This window comes from Pempheris klunzingeri, chromosome 1, assembly GCF_042242105.1.
Source record: "Pempheris klunzingeri isolate RE-2024b chromosome 1, fPemKlu1.hap1, whole genome shotgun sequence".
NCBI classification, from domain to species: Eukaryota; Metazoa; Chordata; class Actinopteri; order Acropomatiformes; family Pempheridae; genus Pempheris; species Pempheris klunzingeri.
The window spans coordinates 35410621-35427662 of record NC_092012.1 but is presented as its reverse complement, the minus strand read 5'-3'; the positions used below and the strand labels follow the sequence as shown (position 1 = coordinate 35427662).

The 17042-nt window shown below is 45.3% G+C and overlaps 1 protein-coding gene across 1 annotated transcript in view; it reads left to right on the top strand.

The window, feature by feature from the left end:
- Positions 1–3934: 3934 nt before the first annotated feature.
- The window catches only part of tox3 (TOX high mobility group box family member 3), a 38431-nt gene continuing 25323 nt past the window's right edge, over positions 3935–17042 (top strand). Inside the window, exon 1 of the mRNA XM_070830389.1 lies at positions 3935–4126. Coding sequence (XP_070686490.1) covers positions 4025–4126 — 102 coding nt within the window. The 5' untranslated portion in view covers positions 3935–4024. The remainder of the gene's footprint in view (positions 4127–17042) is intronic.

Here is a 17042-nt window from a genome sequence, read left to right as displayed (position 1 = left end):
TTCTGTCTCGTAACAAGAACCCTCATCTGGGGAAGACAAACACGCACACATACTGAAAAAGTGAAGAAATATAATAGCATTGTACTACATGAAATGGATATACTTCATGTTACTGCTGATATATATATGTTTCTTACTGTGATATGAACCTCAGTTGGTTATTGATGTGTAATGAAAACATACAGTTGACTACAACTGGAATAGAAAGACTCAGAGGCAGTGAGGCACGTGTGACCTATATTCACATGCTTTATACATGTGGTCTCATATAGTGCACAATAGTTCCCAGACTTAAAGGACAGGGCTAATCTAACCTTAAAGGGACATGCTGGTATTTTTAAACCTGGGCCCCATTTCTACATATTCTGGTGTTAATTGTGTTGTGTGTGCTCAGAAACACACACACTGCAACACTGTTTTTTAACAGTCAGCGAGGTTTAACACCAGAGAACGTCTGTGCTGTGTGATTATATTAATGAGCAAGAGGTGCAATTTAACAAGTAATGCCAGTAGTCTGATTACCTTCATCTGCATCCAGTAAAATTAAACTGCAGCCCCCCCCCACTGACACTGACACCACAGATCACTGAGAGGCTGAAACAGACTATATGACACACTAGATTAAACAGAATGTACTGTATCCCAGATATTAACCTGTTTCAAAGCAGAGATTTAATGGTAAATAAAGAAAACCTGACATATGCAAACAAACATGACATAGCAGTGGAGCTGGTGGATCCTCGTGGTTTATTCTGACCTCTTCTCTCCCCTCCGGAGAGCCGAACGTGACAGATGAATGAAAAGACTCTTTTTAAGTGTTTACCGCACAACCGGGAGTATTATTGAACAATTCTCAATTTATTCATCTCTTTTCTTATTCACTTCTGGCTTCTGACGACTCTGAATGCAGCTGACAGCTTGTGTTTGAAACACACGGTGTACAGCATGTGATAATGATAACAGGCTTTTTTCATTGCAGTCGCTCTGACACGCTGTAGCAGGAAAAGCACCGGTGTAATTTATAGCATTAATTATGGCCGTGCTCCAAAGTATTGGTATTGTGTGCGCTGTCTCGCTGACATGGCTTACTGGGACACTTTAATGTAACATTAATGTTATTAATTACACCTGTGCTTTCCCTGTGTTGTCAAGTCAAAATGTCTGCAGGGATAAAGGCTCTACTGCACAGTATGAATATCCACACAATATAGCAAACAGCTACATTATAATCTCACCCATAATACAAACACATTTCATCTCAGAACATCTTCCACTAAAACACAACCTCCTCTTTCTTGGTCCTGTTTCTGACTCCTCAGTGACCAATAACGTGTTTCCTGTCGACGTGTTTTACTGACATCGCTCTGCTTTCTGCTTCTTTAGGACTGTCTTTCATAAAAAGCAGTAAACAATAAACTATTTAAAATAACCCCCCCCTCCCCATTCTACCTCTGTTCAAAACCAATATCCCTGATCTTCATGTGTGGAAATAACAGTTTCCAGCAGCCACCTAAAAGTCACACTTACACAATCTTGTCCTGTTTCTGACTCAGAAACTGAGAAGAAAGCTGAGAAGTGTGTTGGGAGAGTTGCACACACACACACACACACACACAGTCAGCATGTACAGTAAACAGCAGAGAGGTGAAGAGCACATGAATGGTTGAGTCACACACTCCTTCTGTACTTCCATAGATGACACTATGTGGCTGGATACTTAAGATGTGTAACATTGTGGTGATGCTGACCGCAGTGATGATACAGGAGCCACAGGTACACGTGTGCCCACAGACACATTCAGGAGGGTACAGCTCTTTGTTTCTGCCATGTAACATCTGCTGGAGTCAGTGATCAGGTTCTGATATGTTTCTCATCAGGAGGTGACAGTGGAAGGATGACGTCCCCTCCTTTATCCCCGCTGGAACGGCCCTGCAGCTGTAGATGGCGGTGGGGTTAAGCTCCATTCAGAGGCAGCACCAGCTCTGTATGAGCAGTGTTTTCTCAGTGGCCTCTGGGCTCCACCCCCCATTAGCCCTGGTGCTTTCTCATACTTTTCTTTTGTCCTCATTTTTCATAAGTACCAAATAGGCTCTTACTGTTATTACTACATCTGACTGCTGTTTTTATGTGGGGTCTGGCCAGGCCACATGCCTGAGAAAAGTCTGGTTTGTTAGAACATTACATTACCTTGTCCCTGCAGTCTAGAGCCCAGGCTCAACATAACTTAACTTAACATGGCAGCTTGTATTTCAAATAAAGAGGTGAATTAATCAGCAGGATGACGCTGTCCCACCGCAGATAAAGGTGCACTGTGGCTGAATATATGTACATAAGGACGAGCAGAGGAGCAGAGTGCAGCTGATACTGAAGGAAAGACAACATTAACCTTAGGAATGAAACACCAGCGAGCAATTATCAGACAGCTGACTGGGACAGTTCTATCTCTACAACATCACTAGTGAACGTGCAGGATGGAGGACTGTACGTTCGGACTGTGACGTCACCTGTTGGTTTGTGGGCCGCCACTTTTTAAGTTTGGCATTGGGGCTGTCGCCATCTTGGTTTGTTGGAGCCAGAGGTGACCTTGTTTGGACGACAGGGTGGATCCGGCTCTGTTACCAAGGTGCCTCTTCTTTTCACATCAACTGTGACGTTAACTGGCTTAAAACAAAACTCCTTACCGCCTTTAAGTCCAACACATTTATAGATATTTATAGTTCCAGTTAACTTGGAGAGGAGAAATCACTCTGTGAAGGGGTCAAAGCTCCGACACAAACACCCCAAAACAAGTTCACGCCTATTTAGATGTACACAGCACCACTGGGAACCCGACCCCCCCATGACGACATGTTTTTAGCTGTAGTTTGGCTGACCTTTACACCCGGATGGAAAGCTGACTGGTTATTTGGTGTCACATGACCTGTGGCGGCGGCGGGGGCCACATGGCCTTTGGTTTGGATGGTGCTCATCTCCATTGGAAATAATACATTTGTGTGGTGCAACATCTGAACAGTCCCTAATAAAGGGGGGGGGGGCATTTGGTCATTTTACTAACACCCCCCTTTAACCCCCTACACATTATAATTTGATGATGGAGGTGAAGAGAGTAGTTCTGGCTCTAGGCTGAAGGGTGATCCAGCTGAGTACAGCTCCATCACCTCAGAGCTGGTGGTCCTCAGGGCACAGAGCAGGGACACGTGCTAATGTCCAGGTTAACACCACCACAAGAGAACACGCGAAACAAAAGAGCCCAGTAATTGTGGGCTAATTAATAATCATATGGCAGCACGTCACATGGACTTAGATGCAGTGTTTTCGTGGGAGGGGCTTCGTGTGTTTGGGGAGTGGCTGCCTCCTTCACACATTTCTCCCTGTTCATCAGCCGGACGGCCAGGCAGAGCCGAGGGCTCAACGTGCTCCATCACACCTCCTCCACCGAGAGCTCCACCCGCGGACTGTCGTTCAGCTGCTCCCCCCAGCCCTGTGCTCAGCAGATGGACCGCTCCACCAACTTCCTCTCTAAGTTGGAGAAATAAACTTGTGAGACGCGCGGAGGACGCGGACGCGCCCCTCAGCACGCGCACTGTTCGGACGCGCGGACCCTCCTCGCGGTCATCGCTCGCACTTTGTGGCAGCTTTTTGTCTTTTTCCTGCATGTGAAGGGGAGGAAGAGGAGGAAGAGGAGGTGGACCCACGCTCAGTCGCCGGTCTCGTGGCTTCTTTGTATACAGCAGCAGCAGCAGCAGCAGCTGTGTGTAAATGCACGAGCACACAGCGGCTGAGGGACAGCTCGCTCGGCTCAGTGCACCCTTCATGTGGGCTTCATCAGGAATGAAGGTGTAGAGGAGGAATACCAAAACTTTACTGGACCCCCCCCCCCGGCCCCCTCCACCGCATTTCGCCCCGCAGAGCTCGGGTCAGCAGCCTCGGCGTCTCTCCGTGCGCTTGGATTGTAAACGCCACAAACAAATAGTCCCCGTGCAGAGTCACAGCAGGCTGCAGCCGCGCGGCTCCCTCACGCACCATGGATGTAAGGTTTTATCCGTCTGCTGGTGGAAATGCTATTCCAGGAGAGCCACCCAACCTGGATTTTGCCCACTGTTTGGGCTACTACAACTTCAACAAGGTGAGGGGAGGCTCCGTGTTGTGGCTCCGGGCTGGTTGTGTGTTGTGTGACCTCATGCGCGCTGCTGCAGCTTTAATCAGTCAAAGTCTCCTAGATGAAGTTGAGTTTAAACTACAGCTATGTTAACGTGTTTAGTTGCCTCCACTCGGTCCCCCCTCCCCGCAGACAGCAGTCCTCGCTGGCTTCCTGGAGTTAATTAACACTTCCGTCTCCTGCCACAAACTTTGCCGTGGTGTGTTGGTGATGGGGCTGAGAGCAGGAGACAGGTGTGCAGGCACAGTGGTACCTTTGTCCAGCTGAGAGCAGTGTGGTGTGATCCAGTGCTGCTGGCTGTGCAGCTCCATGCTCCTAAACACCACTGATGGATCATTACACCAGCCCCCCCCCCACACTGTAGAGACCTGGAGCCAGATCAGCTGGACTGCTGTGGTCCTGACTCATGATGCCATGTTCATCTGCTGGTGCTGCTTCGGCTCTCTGATGATCAGTGCTGTCTTCAGCGTGGCATCAGAGAACCTCAGTCAGCCCCATGATGTACAGCACACCTTCACCCCCCCCCAAAGGTTAGGAAGAGCCTGTTTCCTGCATTGTTTACAAGTTTATTATTCACCCCCCCCCATCTGTGTACAAGCAGCCCTGTTCCTATAAGGTGTCAGTAAGAGCTGTGCTGAGGTAAGACACGTTTATGACCCCCCCCCCCCCTTGAGGGGAGGCAGAGGTTATGTAAAGCACAGATGATGGTTTGTGATAGTTTGTCAGTGATGTAACACTTGAACTGTTCGGCCTCTCATCCATCAGGAGCCCGACTCCCCCAGCGAGAGGGGCCGTCACTGTGACGGGCTAATGACACAACAGCAGCGCTGTTTTTCTAAAGTTTAGACAATGGTGCCCCCCCACCCCTCCTCACACCGCCCCCCTCCCACATTACTCAGCCCTGTAGTGCAGCTCTGTTTGCCCTTGCAATCTGATGCTGCTCTAAACAGTTACCAGGTTTGTCTCACTGTTTCATCAGCTCTTTGTCATGTGGCCAAGTTGTCATATGTGCCCAATTTCATCATGTCTTCATCAGCCTCCAGAAATTTTAACTACATTGCTTTGAATTGGTGTAAGAGTTGAAGTGCGATTTTATTCCTGCTCATAAATTCCCCAGGTCAAGTGAAATTTTCCATCTGTAACAGTAATTGGCCACAATGTAAAAGGAGGCAGAGAGCGAGGGAGGGAGGGAGGGAGGGTGGTGGGAAGGTGTTTATCCAGTATCTCCACCAGTTCTGTTGGAGAGAGAGAGACGGAGAGTACAAAGCATGCATTTCATGCTAATTACAATGCCTTTCCATGGTGAACAAATAGGCTTTTTTGCACGCATCTTTCAAATAAGCCTCCAATTTATTTGAATGAACTCGCTGAAAGGTAGCACAATGCCGAGCGGCTTGTCATCCAGAAGATATGGCATGCTTACAAGTCACACAGAACTGAAGCATTACTTCTTTATCTATTTATACGCTGTCACATCAGCTTTTGCAAGCAGCCGAACTTTCACTAGATTCCCAGTTTTGATTTGAAAACAGGCAATACGCTGGCAAAGGAAATGTTTAATTTTAATGACAACAGAGACAGAAAGGCCCAGAGGCACTTTGACACATCAGAGATTCTTTTAATTTTACAGAAAAATCCAAATGAGTGGCACAAACTTAATTAGGTGCTGCCGTCATGACTAATGAAGCCGCCTGTTTTTTGGCACCGAGATGAAGGAGAAACAGCAGTCCTGAAGAGAAACAAGCCACAACTTCACACGGCCGAGTAATGCTCCAAAAACACATTTAGTAAGAAAAATCACTGGCTGTAATCTGCTGGAATTTAACACAGAAACTCTCCTGAAAGCAAACGTTGAACGGCTGGTTTCTGACATTAAATGCAGAGTGCAGGACCGTCACAGCAGGGTCCGCTTCTCTGAAACTACCTCGACTTAAGGTTGAACACAGATCAGTTATGCTCAAGGGCGACCCCTCCAAGGCCCCCACCTCTCCTGATTGATTGTTACTTCAGGTTGTGTTGGTTTCAGTGTGTCTGTGATAATGACCACTAGTTTCGCTGGCTCCTCGGCACCTGGTTGTCGTCAGCGTGCTGTGGAGGAGTGCAGGCTTTGGAGAATGAATCCACGCTCTCATATATATATATATACTCCTGCAGCTATTTCTCTTTTGTCCACTTTCTTATTTTGGTGATTGAGACAGTTAAAGTTTTGTGGTTCTTCCTCCTCCTGGATCGAGCAAAGACGAGGAGCAGCGTGGATCAGGCTGGTTTTGGTATTTGTAAAAGTCAAATGTGATTGACTCTAATGGCTCCATGAAAAGAACCCAGTGTTATTCCCACGTTTATGACCATCTGGTCTATTTTTGCTGTGGGTTTAATAATGTTTCAGATACAGTATCCAGTTAGTGTGGGCTTTCATTACCTCCAGGCTCACAGAGACTTAAATTACCAACAGATGTTAATACAAACTCTTCACCTGCGCTGGTATAACACTTGAGGTTTATTTGCAAAACTAATGCCAGCACCAGTGAGACATCATAATTCTGTGTAGTATGGAGCTGGCCGTGCCTGGGACTATTTTAGTGGCAGCACTGTTGCAGAGGCGTATAGACGCGACGCTTCACGGCTCTCTGTAGAGAGAGACTGCAAACTGAAATCACTGAGAGTTCAACTTGTGTGATGAGAGAAACTAATTTCAACATGTTATCATCACATTTCTGGTCAGTGATCACTTGTTTCGACTCAAAGTTAAGAATCCATCAGATTTTCAGGAAATCAAACCAACTCTACTATTTGTGGTGGTTTGTGGGCCGTAGCCAATCAGCATATTCAGTAATCACTTCCCTAAATATGAGGGCGAAATCCATAACAATGATCGTTTTTGACGTTGCTTTTGCAATCAGCGGGCTGGTGTGTGGAAAACCACTTGTGTCGCCGTGTTGGGCATGAAATCTGATGGCGTTAGTAATTATTACTGACTGAGTGGCTTCTTAAAACAGCATTTAATAGTTGGCTTGAGTGTGTTCAAGTTGTGTTTGGTGTTACCAAACCACCCGTTTGAACCCTGATGGTTAAAACTTTATGCGCTTTAGAACAAGAGAGTCCACATATTCTGTTTCCCCTTTAAAGTGAACACGCATGAGCTATTGCTCAGAATTTATTTTCCATTTACTTTGTGTTTTATCATCCACTGGCCTGTGATACGAGAGACTGACTGCTGTAAAAACAATGATTAGGAAGTTGTTCTGACTGTAAGACTTGTCACGATGATGTAGGGCTGCAGCTGCAATTATCAGAGGATTTTATTGAGCCTGTAAAATGTGGCGTAGGTGAAACAGAAGCCTGCTCATGGTTCATTTGGGCCCTACTGACCCAAGGAAACCAAAAACAACAAAGATTTAAAGAGCCGAAGGACGGACTGCAGTGAATTACTGTACTCCTACAGCCTCGGAGGCAGCCCGGGCAGCCCCCCTCTTATTGTGTCCACGGCAAAGTGGGCCAGGCCTCCTTTGTCCTCTCTGCTTCATCAGGAGGGAAAGGGTTAACGCTCGGCTCAACCAGGGGGCCTCGTGCATCTCTCCAGTGTACACAGCTGGTGCCATTTCATCACACACATTCTAAACATATCCAAACAAGCTTTAAGTGTGTGTGTGTGTGTGTGTGTGTGTGTGTGTGAAACCTCAGAGGCTGTCTGCTTTGTCAGACCCAGCGGTTGATGGATATGACTTCAAGGTGCATGTTAAATGTTTAAATGTCGAAGACGTGAATAGCTGATGTGTTTTGCTGAGTCTTTTAATTGTAGCTTGTCAGGAGATGCAGTTCAACAGATTTATTAAACACCTAATTTTCCCACTGAGATTAGAGAGTGTTATTTTTAGTCCGCCTGCTTGAAGACACAGTGTACTCGGAGTTCCTGCCTCTAAGAATGACTGCTGTGTCTGACAGGCCACAACACACACACACACACACACACACACACACGTCTGCGTGGGGCAGATGTTAACATTTTGAAAATCCACAGCTCTCCACTTCCTGCATCATGTCTGCACACTTATGTCTGCAGGACAGAGCTGATGGTAGATGCTGCCGTCCTCCACTGATGAGGTGGCATTAGAGGCTTGTTGGTGCAATGATCAATTAGTCGATTGGGAGGAAACTAATTGGCACCAGTTTGATAATCAACTGGCTGTTTATTTCCCCAAATTAGTTTCTTCCAGGTTCTCTAGTGGGGAAAATATGCTGCTTCTTTCTCAGGTTTGTGTTTGAAAACAGTTTGTTGGACAAACTGAGACTTCAGCTGAGGTTCTAATGTTTTAGAGATCAATCCATTGATTGAGAAAATCATGGGCAGGTTCATTAGGAACAAAAGGAATTGTGAGATGCAACTCTCTGTATATATAACTGTACATGTTGATGAAAACTTAAGTAAAAGGGTTCATAGTGACTGTGAATTAGTTTTTCTTAACTTTGCAATGTACAGATCTGAAGCAGCAGTCTGAGCCAGTGGGAAACATAAGAGCAGGTCGTCTGCTTTGTTTACGAGGTGGACACGACAAAGGCTCTGAAATCCTCGACACACATAGACCATTACCCCGATCAGCGCTCGTAAAGACCCTCTGTAGCGCTGCCATCGCTGCTCATAAATCCACTTCATTACATGTGTGCGTTCATTACTCGGCGTGCTTCATTTAGGCAGACCTCACACTCTGAGGCTGCTTCTCAGCCGTGGCATCACGTGACGTGGCTGAAGACAAAGACCATCTCGCTGCACTGACTCCTGACCAGGGACGAACTGGAGACACAACGTAAGAACACAAGCCTACGCGTCGATTGTCTTCACACAGCAGGTCTTCATGTGTGCAGCACATAATCCTCAAGGTTAACGTGGCGCCGTTGGTCCCCACTGGACTATAACAACCTCCTCTTTCTGGACTGTTTGTAGCTACATGGCTGTTTGAAAAACGCCTCTTTCAGCGACACAAAGACGATGAATCCACTGGAGAGTCACATTTGTTATTGGGTTTTGATCATGTGCACACCATCACTGCACCACCCATCAAACCACGTTAGTGCCAGAGGAAAGATGTTTATTCTGACATCCAGAGTCATGAAAGAAGAGTTTGTTTCACTGTAGTTCTTCAGATGTGGTCTGGTTATTTAAATGCCCAGTACAAGAACATTAATTCTCTTTCTGATTGCTTTGATAATAACTAATTTCTGATCATTGCACCAACAGTAGAGAGTTTAGATGCAGAACATTTCAATCTGGTGCTCAAATGAAACTTGCTCTTTGCCTTGTTATTACTTTTCTTCAAAACTATGTAATTATTTGATGCATCATTACAGAGCAAATGAAACATGACACAGTAATAATCCCAGTGTTTAATTTATTCTGACGGTGATTGAACCAAGAATCCTCACTCACTTTGCACTTAACAAACTTGTGTGAATCAACACAAACCTGTTTAAAGTACGAGGAGACGCACAAAGCTCCAAAAGCTTAAACCCACTCCAGAAGTCACAGTTCAGCACAGACACTGAGCTCCGCTATGAGGACACGTTAACCTGATCTGCAGCTGCCTGTAAGAGAAGAGACAATGCTGCCGAGGTCTGTGAGGGAGGGGGGGGGGGGGGGGGGGGGGCAGTTTTACTTTTAGCATTTGATGATCGTAAGATAAGATGGAGATACAACTTGAGTGGAGAAGCGAAAGCACTTCAGTCACCAGTGAGTTTTGCTCTGTGTTGTTGTGTTTGTGTCCCCGGCATGGAAAACAGTGAATCTGCTCTTTGGGCTCATTTATCTTGTGAGATTAAACTGCTGTAGGTGTTTGAAGTTGTCCTCTGCTATTTTCATGAGAAGTGTGCCCCTTTGAATCAAAGCTTGGCCCCCACCAGAGACATGTTTCCACCATGATAAACTGTTTTAATCTGGTTCGGCTCACTACATCTTTGACAGCCTCAACCTTGCTGACTTATTAAAAGGAAAGGGGGAAAAAAAACAACTCCTCGTGTCCCAGAAAACTGCTTTTACCGTGAATTAAGCAGTTTTCAAAAGGACCAGTCAATCACTTTTGGTTGGCTGATTCAATAAGTGTTGTGTCCCTTTAGTGGTTAGCCTCGCTGTTAAGACACATTCATTTTTAAAGCTTTCCAGAGAGGCAGCCATTCCATGTTTCATAGATCTAATGTCCAATTCTCCTAATGGGCTCACAGACTGTATCCAAACATTCAGCTGTTTTCCTTTTAACTTGACTTGCTTGACTTAAGCCCCCCTCATAAGCTCTTTTCAAGGAGCACAGGCCACTGACGAATGTCCCCGTCCCTCTCAGTTAGTATTTTCATGTCTGGACTGGTTGAATTCACTGCTTCTATCTCTATATTAGACCCACTTCCACTAGCTGCTCCTGGTGTTTGGCTTTCAGTCGGCCAGATGCAGAATATCGCATTCATTCCCTATATCATTATTATTATTGTTATTATTATTAGGGTAACACATAAATTAGTCCTGTCAGCGTGTAGGATTCCTTCTGTACTCCAGTGAAGCTGTGACCAGTCGGACTAAAGCAGTTCACCCACTCAAAGAAATATTAGTCACCGCTCCAACTATTGTTCATGTGTCAGGCTCAATGTGAATTTCTCCTCATTAGAGGTGCAGGGGCTGCAGGTGTGTGCAGTATTACATGCTACACAGTGTGATTAATCCCCCCCCCCCCCCCCCCCTTTTCACCTGCCCCCTCCCACATCACACATTCCCATAATGCAGCGTGTTACCAGGTTGCACTAAAAGGACTGACAATAGTAGCAGGTGTGCAAATATCCCTCGCACCCGCAGGACAAAGAGCTTAAACAGTGGGGGTAAATAAAGTTTTATTTGAATGGCCAAATAGACGCCGTGTTGGAGCAAACGGGCGCAGAGTTCAAGAAAGACTAACGTGAAGTGAAACCAGGCGACGCATCACTTTAAAACCCCACAGTTCAAAAACACGTGCTGCTTACAGGTGAATCGACGTGTTCGAGCTCGTACGGAGCTGCTGACTTTCCTCCAGATAGTTGTGATTGTCAAACTCTCCTCAGACATAAAGTCTGTTTGTGGCAGATAATGTTATTGTCTGTCTGAGCAGTTACTGCCATCGCAATAACACAGCAGCCTATAAACCTACTTCACCCCCTAAATGAGCTCTAATAGTCTCCTAGAATTGGAAGACTGCCATGGCAGCCTGCCTCACTGCTGTACATTAACTACACTAATGGAGATATTCTCTGCCATGAATACTTTGTTCTTTCTCGCCATAATTCATGTTCAGTTTGAATGATACGAAGACCTCAGCACAGATTGTGTCGGTGCCGTGATGACTGGAGCAGGAGTGTGTTTGTCCTTTGTGTCTTCTGTTTGTAATAAGGCTCCTCTACACAGCAGTTAAAACAAGCACGGCTCTGTACTAATTAATATTTTCTTTATATTTCCGCCCTTGCCCTTGCTTAGGGACTATTTTATCACTTTTAACTTTTACAATCTCACCATAAAGAACTTTTATATTGGTGCAAGCTGTGCAGACCCGACCTGAAGCACGAGGCAGGACGCTCTGACCTTTTTCAATATTGATCCGAGATCCTAATCTTCCCCAACCCTCAAACAAGAGCTTTGAGCTGCCTAAACACGACCATAAAGATGTTAACCAGGCTTTAGTTTCCAGGACCGGAAACTGTAGGGAAGGAAAATCAAAGATGATCTGCAGAGCACACAGCTCATTACATCACCCTTACATCAGTCTTTTGGCTATAATTGCCCAACAATTGCCTTGATTTGAATGAGCAAAGCTCTCAACATGTAACTGAAACATCGCTGCTTTGGGGATTCATGTGAGGTTTCCAGTTAGATGTAAATCGTGCAGTATTCATGAATCTGTCTAGTTTTTATTCAGTTACATGATGAAAGGGAACAATGGACACGGCCTCAGTAAAAGCTCCAGCAACATAATAGAGGTCCAGTCCTGGAAACCTCGGCTCGGATCGTGAGCGGGGGCCATGGAATTCTTGAGTGGACTTCTGATATTTTGGGGAGGTGAAGTGGAGGCTCACTCTCAGCGTGTCCTTGTTTATCGTGATGTGTGTGTTTCTGCTGGCTGGCCGACCCTCACATGCGGTCACGGTGTGGTATGGCACCAGTAGAAACAACATGAAGGTCTGTGAGGCCTCGGCAGGCGTTGGCAGGGCTCCCCCCGCCTGCGCTGCCACTGACCATTCTTTCAAATGACATTCCTTCCAAGGAAACCGATCTGGTTCCTCATCTTCGGAGGTTCTGACTCACGGTGTAGCTTTTCAAATACCTGCACATTCTTGCAGGAAAGGGATCTCTCTCGTTTTTAAATAGGCTCCACTACGTTTGTGTCTCTCCCGCTGATAAACAAGAGGAGCAGCTGAATGATTACACTGTTTGAAAGGCATTACAGGCAGCTGATTAAAGTGTTAGGTCGGAGTTAGCCAAGGTTAACCGTCCGTAATGAAACACTTTGAAAATAATGATACGCTGCATGGTTTTATGAGGGCTCGTGGCTGCTCAGCTCAGCAGTGGTGACCTTCACCAGTTCCACAAGCTAACTGGAGCAGTCCGCAGCACCCCCGCGGCTTCGAGCCTCCATTAGCCTCTGATAGGCATCTAGGAGAGCAGACCTGGTCCGAGGTCTTTCCCTAACCATTCTTACGAGGCGACCTCAGAAGAGATGTGTCTTCAGCTTCTGCTGCGATTTGTCCCTGCGGGCGTGAGGCACAGCAGGCCGATGGGACGTTGTCAGAGAGGAGCAACTTTACATCATGTCACGGTGTCAGCCGACACTCATCCAGAGAAACTCAACCTAAACAACGAGTGAAACTAACTCCAGTTCTTAGATGGACACCATAACACAGTCAGCGGCTCCACTGCTTTTGTAACCAGATTGCATAAAAGAGATAATTTTCTGAATAATATTACATCACTTGTGAGTATTTGTCATGTGTTATTGCAGGGCAGGTGGCCTGTTATTAGAAACAGCTGCATATTGTGCACCTGGGTTGCCTGAATTATACTCTTGCCAGTACTTTAGTTTCATGTTGAAAACTGGCTGCTATTCATGCTATACGATTACTGAATAAGTAATACCTGTCTAGAAAGAGAAACAACAATATTATCTTTGGCTGAAGTGTTACAGCACATGTGCAACACTGCCTGGAACATGCCCTTCTGTCTGAAATGTGAAATGTGTGGCTTATTGTGTTGTGTCTGCCCATAAAGCCATATTTACTCTCTAAACAGAAAACCAACAGGGTGGACCAACACAACCCCAAAGGACCGAGAGAAATATTGATAATTGACAAATATGTACACTTCAGCTTGATGAATCGTGTTAAACTGCCACAGTGTTTGCTGACAGTCATTTGATAGCCGCTAGATTGTGTTTGAACATAATCACTATTCCATAGTGATCTGCAAATAAGTGCTGTATTTGAAGTGTTTGCTGCTTTATGGAGGATGCACGTTAATGCTTAAATCGATGTATTATCCCGCTGATCTCATGGAGGCAAACTCCTCTAGCAGTGAGTTATTGGAAGATTTAGCTAAATTTAGCAGTGATGCTTTATGGTAACAATAAACTCAAACCACAGTACATGTGCATGATTCCATCAGATTCCCAAGACTGAAGCGTCCCCACATGGTCAATCAATCAATCAATCAATCTTTATTTATATAGTGCCAATTCACAACAGCGTTATCTCAAGACGCTTTACATGAAGAGCAGGTCTAGACCAAACTCTTTAATTAGAGAGAGACCAACGATTCAGGAATTCAAAATTAAGGATTCAAGAATTCCCACATGAGCAGCATCAGATATTATATTATATTATATTGAGCAACAGTGGAGGAAGAACTCCCCTTTAACGGGAAGAAACCTCGAACAGACCCAGGATCAGTGTGGGCGGCTTCTGTAGCGTTGGGTGGAGGTCAGTGGCTCACGTTTGGCTGCAGTGAGGTGACGAGCTGACATGTGAAGAGACAGCTACTCTATTGGTGGGTATTGATATTTTCCAAAGAATACATTCCTAACAGGAACTAATTAACAAATAAGAATAATTGCCCAGTTCTTTCATTCATCAGCACAGCCTCTCATAACAGGCAAGCTTCAAGCAGGAACAACAAAGTAGTACATAAATCAAAGTAGTTTCCTTTGCCAAGCCAGAGCCCCCTGGGAGGTACCTTGGTGCTTAATTAAAATCCAGAAGGATCATGTTTTAAGTGTAGGTGAGCGAGCACTGAATAACAATGACAAATCATGCCCCAGAGCATTACTGGTGTGTTTTGGAAAAGAATAACAGCATCTCTGTTTTTTTTTTTTTTTCCTGTGCAATATAAATGAGATTTAATGTGAAAGAAAGCTCTTTTCAGTGTGTTGTGGCACAAGCACTGTGGTAAATATAGCCCTTCCTGGCTGCAGAACCTGCCAAAACCAGCATTGACATATTAATCTGTTAATTACCCGTACAGGATTATAATGAAACAGCTCATTATTAGACATTATTTGATGGCTTACTCTTTTCAGTGCACTATTTTTCATCCCTGGTAATCCCCTGCACGCGTGTGTGCCAGCTGTAGAATAAAACCACGCTTTAGCCCAAGTGTCACAGGTGCAACAGGATGAGACACCAAATGATGAAATTCATGGAGTGCTTTGCAAAATACCTATATGGCATTTTTAGGCCTCGGCGTCTTCCTCCAGTGCAGAATCAGCAGTGGCACACAGACATTTGCATCAACATTCTCTATATTGTGTGTTTTGTGGGATGTCAGAGGCCACGTCGGCAGTACTCGGGGCTGTTGTTGTGCCTGATGTTTGAGTTTCTAGATCTGACAGTCCCACAGTGACCAGGCCAACCAACACTGACTGGTCTCTGGGCTACAGCCAGAGATCCTTTGGTAAATCATCAGAGGAAACACGATGTAGAATCACATTTTCTGAGGACAGCATGAGGAATAGGAACTGTCCTACATTCTGCTGTTTCTGCAAGCGTCATAATTCTGATGTGCACTGGCTCTGAGGAGAGGCTAAAAAAAGGCAAGTACATTAAAAAGGGGAATGTGTGTAGTTATCAGCAGAAAAAAACCTCTCCCAAGTCCAATCCGCTCAATTACAGAGCTCTGGAGAGCTATCCCCAAGCAACCCTTCCATTGGCTAATCAGTCACAGCAAATTGCAGTGGTGAATTTTTCAGACTCGACAGATTTGAATAAAGACATCATGATTATTTCACCGTTGTGCAGTACCCTCGAATCTTTTTAGAGGCCTTCAGCTGGATACAGAACAAACTGAATAACTCCTGATTTAAAAAGGGGAAAGAGTGGAGAGAGCAAAGCAAACACAAGCGCTGTCTGTCAGTGTGGCGAGCTAATTGGGTCGATCTCTTTAGCGAAGATGAATGAAGAGATTAACTCTCCCTATGTGTCCGGTGAATCTCCTCCTCTGGCTCCAGGTAAATTAGCTGGTGACACGTTGACAGTGGGAGTTCTGTTTCTCACGGCCTGCAACCAGCCAGCGTTTCCAGCATGGCGCCCCCTGTTGAACGCACCGACTGTCTCTGGACAGGCTTCGTTTAAATGCTGACTAGTTGGATTAGTGACATTGTGAAGTGAACGCACCTGGCTGACCTTTTTACATGAGTTTGCCACAGTAGCAGGTTCGTGTTAGTTAATAGTTATCTACGTACAGCTGGCCTCTGCGTATACACACCGGGGGATTTGGACCACAGTGTCACACTCTCTGATGTTCTCTGCAGGCTAGACTAACTGGCAGAGAATTGCAGAAGTGGGTCAAACGTGAGTTTAATGAAGACAAATGAAGAGTGATGCACACAAAGGTGTGAGCGTGGAGCGGACTGCACCCTGCTCCCATTTGTTTTGGTGGAGAAACTCACAGCGTGGTCCTAAAATAGAGGTCAAGGCTCAAATACAGAAAATGTCAGTGACCCCCTTTTTTTTTTAGCAGCCTGCACTCTAGAAATGGGATAAAAGTGCTCGGAGGGAGCTGTGGTCAAAGGAGGAAATCAATACAGCTGTAAAGGAGGCCTGTACAAATACAGCGTGTGCGATTAGTTTCAATTGTGAAAAGAGACACATTGGGTGTTGTTTACTCGTGTGTGTGTGTGTTCGTGTGCAGTACAGCTGCAGGAGCACGTCCACGTAGATGAAGCCTCGTGTTTGTGTACATTATGACGTCCACTCAGATTTGTCTGACTCCAGTCTCACTAATGGTGTCAGTGCTGAAATCCAGTCTGGAGCAAATGGCTGCATTTGATTGGCCACACACTGACAAATGTCATGGACGGCAGAGATGTTTTTCATGGAGCTGTTAACTTTTCCCTCCGTGTGTAAACACATTTGCTGACTAACCTTGTTCTGTTAAAAAAGCGCCGCTTCAATGAGCAGACCTGCAGGTTCCTGAGCGCCTTTGATGTCCAACCTGTCATTTTACACCGAGGAAAGGAATAATTTCTGCATTATGACTAAAAGATGTGTAGTGTGTCTTTGTTCTGAACCTCTCGAAATGTCAGTGCAATGATATGGAATCAAAGTTGAAGCTTAGTGTTTGTAATTGTTCAAAGCTGGTATCTTAATCTCACAACGCTTTTGAAGTAGGAAATGTTAAAGTGACATTTTGAGTTTAAATACTGTTAAAAACATTAGCGAAGCACTTAGCCTGATGGTTGCTGTCACAAGAAAAACAATGTGTGCGACTCAACAGCCGTCAGCTTTGCTAATGATGTCCTGGTGTGCTGTCAGTCTGCTGGATGAACGGACAATATATGCCAAGGAGAAAATGCTTGAAATAGCTAATTGCCTCTAAGAGTAACTACTATGTGTT